Source organism: Tarenaya hassleriana, unplaced genomic scaffold (assembly GCF_000463585.1).
Source record: "Tarenaya hassleriana unplaced genomic scaffold, ASM46358v1 Cleome8, whole genome shotgun sequence".
Taxonomy (NCBI): domain Eukaryota; kingdom Viridiplantae; phylum Streptophyta; class Magnoliopsida; order Brassicales; family Cleomaceae; genus Tarenaya; species Tarenaya hassleriana.
The window spans coordinates 3,872,456-3,881,073 of NW_010970490.1; the positions used below are offsets into that span (position 1 = coordinate 3,872,456).

General features: G+C 34.5%; 1 protein-coding gene and 1 pseudogene across 2 annotated transcripts in view; one reads left to right on the top strand and one right to left on the bottom strand.

Annotated features, from left to right (window-relative positions):
- Window positions 1–2,359: 2,359 nt before the first annotated feature.
- LOC104802886 lies at window positions 2,360–7,366 on the top strand (annotated as a pseudogene).
- Window positions 7,367–8,029: 663 nt separating this feature from the next.
- Window positions 8,030–8,618, bottom strand: part of LOC104802887 (ELMO domain-containing protein B-like) — a 3,548-nt gene continuing 2,959 nt past the window's right edge. For both annotated transcript variants that reach the window (XM_010526703.2, XM_010526704.2), the window contains 2 exons: window positions 8,458–8,600; window positions 8,030–8,344 (listed from right to left, as the gene is read on the bottom strand). In XM_010526703.2, coding sequence (XP_010525005.1) covers window positions 8,240–8,344; window positions 8,458–8,600 — 248 coding nt within the window. In that variant the 3' untranslated portion in view covers window positions 8,030–8,239. The remainder of the gene's footprint in view (window positions 8,345–8,457; window positions 8,601–8,618) is intronic.

Below are 8,618 nucleotides of genomic sequence, written 5' to 3' on the forward strand. Positions count from 1 at the left end.
TAATTAATAGTAAACCCAAAAAATCACCGGGATATGCATTCACATAGGTTTCTTCACCGATCTTTTAGGTTTCCACGAATTTTATATAATGACTCATATCTAATTATATTATATATTTGATGTGTGTGTATATATATACACGTATTGCAATTAATGGTCGAATATGAGATCACCTGAAAACTGTACCTAGAAATTATGACACGTGTTATGTGGTTCTTAACATGTCCACGTAGGTGTTAGTCCATTTCTTCACGACGCCACCCACTACCGAAGAATTTATATTATATATAATAATAAATAAACTATACATAAATGACAAATAACTGTAGAGTTTATTATTTGGGACTACGGATACAGTATTTATGGATCCGATTTTGACCCGTCTTCCATATATATATATATATGTAAGAGGATTGATACATTATAAACAAATTTAAATAAAATAATAATAAATCTGTATTTACATTAAGTTTGACTATCATTTTCAAAATACTATTAAATCGAACTTAATTTAAATATAATTATATATTATTTGAACAAGACTTGGTAGATATGAACAGTAAATAATCTGTAGTGAAAATTAAATTAAGTTTACCCACGCGCTCTCGCTCCATATGAAAGATTGATTAGCCGACAAGTGCATTGCGGAGACATAATCATCTATATAAATCCAAATTTGGACCGAATACTTATGGTTGGATAAGACAAGAATGTAAAAATTTTTAAAAAAAATAAAGAAAATAAAAATGCTTACAGATGGAAAGATGGGCATTGAAAATTGGAAAATGAGAACACATGGTCCGTCTCCAGGATTAAATTGCGTCCACCTGTAGATACGATACGATGGTCCAACCGTGTCAGCCTTCTTATTGAACCTTGACAGGGACATTATTGCAACACCATGCAGTTCGAATCTCTTCTAACGAAACGGGACGCAGTCTGTTCTGACGCCAGGAGTTGGGGTATTTTCGTAATGTTTTAACTCCACTGTACTGTAGTACTAATGCTTGCGTTGGTGTATGTATATATTTTGCATGCATGATTTTATTATCAATACACACATACATACACACACATATATATATATAAGCTGTAATAGTGTAATCGTATATGTAACACATGATAATTGTTTAACAAAAAAAAACACATTCCATAAAAAAAACACATGATAATTGATCGATGGGCCAACGAGGTGCATAAAGAACAATGAATTACATTTTAACCAAAAAAAAAAAAAAACAACAACGAATTACAGCCATAAATATAATCAACAATTTCTGAGAGTGAAAGCAAAATCAACGGTCCATATTTGCATGCGTACCAACAATTGATGGTGAGATGACAGCAGATGTTGGCAAATGGATTTCTAAAAAACTATATGATGAAAAAAGGGACTTTTGAATAATTATTCGTCCGACAAATGAAAGAAACTAAAACAGAATATTTTTTTTTCAAATGAACAATGAGAGTTGGAGATTGCAACAAAAGCAAGGATTTTGTGATTTAACGTTATTGGGTCACTGAGGCATTTCAACATCTTGTAGTGTCATCTTTAGACAAAAATAAAATAAAAAAATATGATAACGATAAAAGATTTAAATAAAAATAAATTGAGATATATATGAAACTTTATACAAAAATTAAAGTAAAAGAAACCTCATAATTAACTAACTTTTATGGACAGAGATAAATTTGTGAGGTATATATATGTTTGAATCGGACAACAAGAACATTCATCGAATGAAAATTATTTTGGTTTGGATTAATAAAACTAGGTGAATAAAATTTTAATACTTTTTATAATTTTTTTACATATTATAAGAGTTAGAGATAAATTTTATAATTTAGAAATGAATTAAAATAACTTTATTTGAATTGAAATCTACAATGACTTCAATGGTAAAAAATGGAAAATAACATATTTTTGAAAATAATTATTTTATAAAAGAATATAAATTTGAATTAGAACAGAATAGGAAAAATGTAATATAAATAAATTTCTAAAAATAAAAAATAATTAAATTAAAACATGTTTATAATTATTAATAATTCGGTAAAAAAGAACATGGTAATAAAAAAAACTTTTGCGCCGTAAAAAACTAGTAATAATTAGGTTAAAGAAAAAGGAGGTGATAATAGGTATGATGTTTGAACTTTTAAGCCGACAAGAAGTATCTTTTTACAAAATTTTCCACACACGTAGACGCTGCGTACGCATATACACGTATATTATAATATGCATGCATGCACACATGTGCATGGTGCATCCACGCGTCTTCTCCCTTATATTTTGACAGACGTCTCAATTTCCCTTTGACATATTTTCCCCATCATTTTCCACTGCATTAAGAGACAGAGAGAGAGAGAATAATTTACCCATATTTTTTTCCTGTGAAATTACTCTTTTTGTTCTTGGTGTTCTTTGTTTTGCCTTTCCTTTTCTGGGTTTTCTTCCTCTCTTGGAATTGCCACTTCGACCAAGTTGAACAGGTAAATCTATCGATGCTACGTTAAATGTCATACATAAACGCATACACTCACACATATATACATATATGTATATACATGTACGTACACCTCTATTCATCTCTCTCCCTTCGTCTGTTATATGTCCATTTCGATCTGATTGGATCTTACAACGATGTCCTAGTTGGTTACCGATCTTATTCAATCGCATCACATCCAAGAGGTTTGTTTGGAACAGTACGTAGCAAACGCAACCGCGGCTTATTGGTCGGAGGAAAATGTCTAGCGTCTACGTCCAATCGCGTTTGCACTTCTGACGACAATATATACAAACCCTTCAATCTTTTACAGGCAGCGATCAATTGAATCCCTTTTGTTCCCAAAACAAAAGAAGAATGAGCAACGGAGAAATGGAAGAGAGGTTGCTTCGAGAGGGATCGGAGAACGATGAGAGCCTCTACATGAAGAAGAAGGTGTGGAGTGAGTTGAGGAAGATGTGGAGAATCGCGTTGCCGTCGACAATGTTCAGAGTGACGTCATTCGGGAGCATAGTGGTGGCTCAGTCATTCATCGGTCACACCAGCGACGTCGGCCTCGCCGCCTATGCCCTCCTCCAAAGCACCTTCATTCGCTTCCTCTACGGTTTACTTGTAAGTCCACGTCACCCTATATATATATATATATATGTATGTATAATGACTTCAATTTTGTCTTTATATGTCCGATAGAGCTTCGTGAAATTGACTCATGGCCAACTAAATCCGCCCCCATTCATTTAATTAAAATTTCTATCTTCCTTTATACAATTTATGATATTTTAATTTAAATTATTATTTTCTCCATGGTAAAAAAATAAAATTTTATCAACGTAATATTAAATTTATACCCTACTAGATCCGCCACTGCATGCATCACACACTATATATGTATATGTATATATGTGTATTCGTGTGTGGTGTTTAGATACGGATAATTAAACTTTGTAATATAGTGGTTGGAATATGAAATTATATAACATGTATGTGTAGACATGGAAGTTTCAAAATCGAACAAGTTGTGTGGAAGTATCCAGTGTGTTTCTTTTGAAAAACAAAGGTAGGATCTAATTTTATAAATTTGAAATTTGGATTTTCTTATCTAACTCGAGATATCAAATGCTGATTGTTAATATTTTAGAGTTAAATTATACAAAAAGTTCGATCAATTTTATGTGTCGGACCAGCCCACTTGGACTGCATTAAAATATGTCACGTGGTTTTGTTTTATTTAATCCACAACGTTGTCCCCCCGTCTCTGACTGCTGCCTCGTTGTCATTGCCTTCCCAAAATTTAATAATTCTACCGAACAATGTAACGATCGCATTTCGTCAGTCCTACTTTTTTGTTCTGAAATAAATCGTATTTTAGACAGAAAAAAAAATCTATACACACCTCACAATAGTAGCGGACGAATTTTTATAATTGGAGGCATTACTAAATTTAGTATAAGTTTTTAGATATAAATTTAAATTTATTAGGGGGCAATGTAGCAGTTTTATCTAAAATTCTATAATAAAAATTTATGTATTCTGTTTTAGGAACAGGGGCACGTGACCCTATGTTTAACATGATGGGTCCACCGTACCCTCACAAGCGAAATTACGTGCAATGTATATGTATGACTATGACTATACATGGGATTAGTGGTGGGCGTTTCGAGAAACGGTTTGGGTTCGAGACGGAAATAGATCGGTTCGGTTTTTTCGGTTTTACAAAAATAGGTACCAATCATTTTTTATATTGTATTCGGTTCGGTTTGGTTCCGGGTTTTATTAAAAAAAATATAGATTTCTTTTACAAATATTCGGTTTTTCGGAATTTTTAAAGTTGGGTTCGGTTCTGGGAAAATTCGGTTCCTTAAAAATGATGTCGTTCGGGAATTAAAAACGGTTTCGGATCGAAAAAAGTACCGTATTTCAGTTCGGTCCGATTCCGGAGAACCGAACCGAAACGCCCAGACCTATATGGGATTATATGATCGTTCATGTATATAGACCTCGTAAACATAAAAAGAGGCTTGGAAATATTTATGAAAATAATCTTGTGATAAGGATAAAGAAAAAAAAAAGATAAGGATAAAGAAAGGATGGGCATTAATTAGAGTAGTGGTAATAGACTAGTAATTTCTATGCTTGTTGATAGAATATTCAAGTACACTTTATTAAAGTCATAAATGGTGGGTACGATATCTAGTCCTATTTCACATTTGTCGTTTTTGTTGTACCCTTTAATTCCATCATTTCACACACACACACGTGTGTATATATATATATAATTTCCTAATCATATATGATATTCATGTCTACGTGGTCTCTTTCCCAAAACTTGAATCCTTGCATACGCATTGACATAATTAAATCATCTATCTCAATGTACACATACCAACGTTCTAGCTATAACAACGTGTGAACAGTATACATACATACATACATACAAATATATATATGTATGTATATTGTGTGTGTGTGTATGTGTATAACGATACGATTCACGGATTAATTATGGTCGCATAGGGAGGGATGTCAAGCGCGACAGAGACGCTATGTGGGCAAGCATACGGAGCGGAGCAAACCTGCTGCCTCTTTCGTTCTTCATCCCATATCTCCTCCAGCGTACGGTCCTACAAAAACACCATTGGATTTGGTTCATCCAGAAAGGTTCTCCTTTTAAGCACAGAACTTGAAAATAAAGAACAACACGAAACCCACTGACCTCATTGTACTCATCTCTATGACTACTATTACTACTACCCAACAGTGGTTCATTCAGATCTTCAGTGTCCGTAGTGTCGTACTTTTCGTATCTCCTCCCATCCACATCCCCATGATGAAGCCGTCTTCTCAGAGTCGCAGACGCCATTCTTCCTCCCTTTCATCATCCTCTCGGCCCCGATCCTCCGCCTCCTCGGCCAAAACCTAGAGATCACCCGCACCGTCGACGAAATCTACCCGTGGGTCATACCTTATCTGTACAGCCTGATCTTCTCGATGACAATGCAGATGTACCTACAGGCTCAGATGAAGAACGCCATCATCGGCATTCTCTCCACGCTCTCTCTCGTGCTGGACATCGCCCTCTCGTGGTGGTTCGTGTGCGGGATGGGGATGGGGTTCACGGGCGCGTTGCTCGGCTTGAACATAAGCTCGTGGGCTATGGTGATCGGAGAGTTGGTGTATGTGTTCGGAGGTTGGTGTCCTTTCACTTGGACCGGCTTTAGTATGGCTTCCCTGGTGGATCTAATGCCAATGCTCAAGCTCTCCATCTCATCCGGTTTCATGATTTGGTAATCATCTCTTATATATATATATATATATACATATTCTCCTATGTAATGTTTTGATTATGAATTTCAATTTCTTTTTGTAATGTTTTCTCCGTTTGATTTTGCCTTGTTACAGCTTGGAGTATTGGTACATGAGCATTCTTGTGTTGATCGCAGGATACACAAAAGATGCAAAAATTGCCATTTCTGCTTTCTCCATATGGCAAGTTATATATAAAATGCAGTCTTTTATATTAATAATCATATTATAAATTCGTAGACATTATTAATTTGCAAACATTAGAAATAAATAAATGCGTTATATTCTTCTGATTTTGCAGCCAATATATCTATACATGGGAGTTCAACATATGCCTTGGCTTCATGGGTGCAGCTTGGTCCGTACACAACACTCTATTATACTCCAAATATTTTATCCTCCTCTTAGATTCAATTGATTACACATTTCATTTCTTGAATTATACACATATACATGTATATATATATATATATATATGTTGGTTTATGACATATATGATAGCTTCTCATACATACATGTATGTATGTATGTATGTATAGTGTTCGGGTGGCGAACGAGTTGGGAAAAGGAGACGCAAACGCGGTGAGGTTCTCGATAAAAGTGATCCTGGCGGTCTCAACGCTGGTCGGATTGATATGTTCGATCCTGTGTTTCGCGTTCTGCGGCCAGATATCCTACTTGTTCTCCGACAGCGACGAGGTCTCGGCCGCTGTCTCCGATCTCTCGGCCATCCTCGGTGTCTCCATCTTGTTAAACAGCGTCCAACCCATTCTATCAGGTATATATATATATATTCCATCTTTTATCATCCAATATAATTAATATCTATATAATAAGAAAATGGGTGTGAAAAATGAAATAAAATGTGTTTATTTTGTGTGAATATAGGGTTGGCCGTGGGAGCAGGGATGCAGAGTATAGTCGCAGTTGTGAATTTAGGGTCTTAAGACCTGTGGGTCTCACCCTTACTTATTTTTTCCATCTTGGTGTTAAGGTAATTAATCAATTTTTTTAATGCTAACTTTTTTCATTAATGATATTTATATCAATTTGATTAGTTGGACCGTCAGATGAGTGAAGTCCATTAATTACGTTGCCACTTTGTTTTTTTTTTTTTTTTTGTGTGTACGGAAATTTGTTAGTATATAGTTTTAATGATTTTAATTTTTGGTCGTAGGGACTTTGGGCTGGTATGTTGGGAGGTGTGGCAGTGCAAACGTTCATCTTGTGTTATGTCATTTACAAAACGGATTGGGAAATGGAGGTAATTCATTTTTAATGTCCTTTTTTTTATAATATAATTAGAATAACGAATTATACGTTGGGAATTATATTTTTATATTCGTTAATTTTAATTTTGTTACAGGTTAAGAAGACAAGTGACCGTCTCAAGGTGTGGGCTCTAAAGCCATCGGCAGAAGAATCCGTTATAATCTCGGACAAGAAGTGAAAAGTGGTTCATGCATTTCCTGGTTTTTTTTTTTTCTGGTTGTTGTCGTCTCTTTATTGTTTTAAAGTTAATGCATTTCCGTTTGCAAAAAAAAAAAAAAAAAAAAAAAAAAAAAAAAAAAAAAAAAAAAAAAAAAAAAAAAAAAAAACATATATATAAATATTGAGATTTGTTTTGTTTTTATAACGTAAATATTGAGATTTGCATTATTAGGTTAATGCAGTTCTCATATATAGTTACATTAAAGGAGGTGTTTTTTTTTTTCCGGGAAAATAAAAGCATGGTTTTCTTGGAAAAAAGAAATTATTTGCATTTTTTTTGGCGAGTTGTATACTTTGTGGTTTTGAAACATCGAAATTCTTGGGTTATTATTATTGTGTGTGTGTGTGTGTGTATATATATATATATATATATATATTATATTTTATAGTAAAGAAAAAAAAATGGGACTAGCATTGTGGTTTGGGCTGACGTAGCTGAGTCGTGGATTTGGGTGAAAAAGATAAGCCCGAGATAGTGTGGGCCATGATTGAGCTGAATTTAAGTGGATGGGCCCACTATGGTCTCTGCGTTTACCTACGTTGGCCCACGTTCAATCTCTCTCTTCTCTCTCTCTTCCGGGTTTCATCCTGTATTTTTTATTCATAATTTATCTAAATCATGACATTTTTTTTATAATTCTATGTGCATATACACATGCACTGTATATGAATTCTGATGCGTAAATACAAAGAAAATAAATAATAAAGAGAATTATACTGCAGTTCCTGTAGATCGAATTACAATTTGATTTGATTCTCCGGGGAAATAAAAAAGGAATCTACATTTTGTTTCATTGTCTTCCTCGCGTATTACAAATTACTCGAGAAAGTGGTTTAATTATTATAAGAAATTACCAGAATCATATATACATATATATATATATATATGTATATATAATATAAATACAGGAAGAAATAGTAGGGCGAAGGGAAATGCAGATTTATGATCTCCTCAATAAATTGAAAGCAGGCAAGTCCCTGATGCTCGAAATGTCCTCAAGTGCCAATTCACGTTCCAACTGCGTTCTCGTCGACTTCAAAACGTCCTGCCAAACCGAACCAACCCAGAATTCCCGGTTATCATAACCGAAATTCAGAATCAAACCGAATCGAACCGGATCAACATCGCATATAAGAAAAAAGAAGAAGAAGAATTTACATTGAAATCCATGTAAGAAGCTCGTTTGGCAAGCCATTGTGCGTCCATCATCTGGAAAGCTACGCAGTAAAGGTTATCGAACGCTGTTTCATCATCCTCAAGAAACTCCATGAACCTTATCCCGGCCACGGACGACGGTTTCCCTGGAGCCAAAGAGCGGT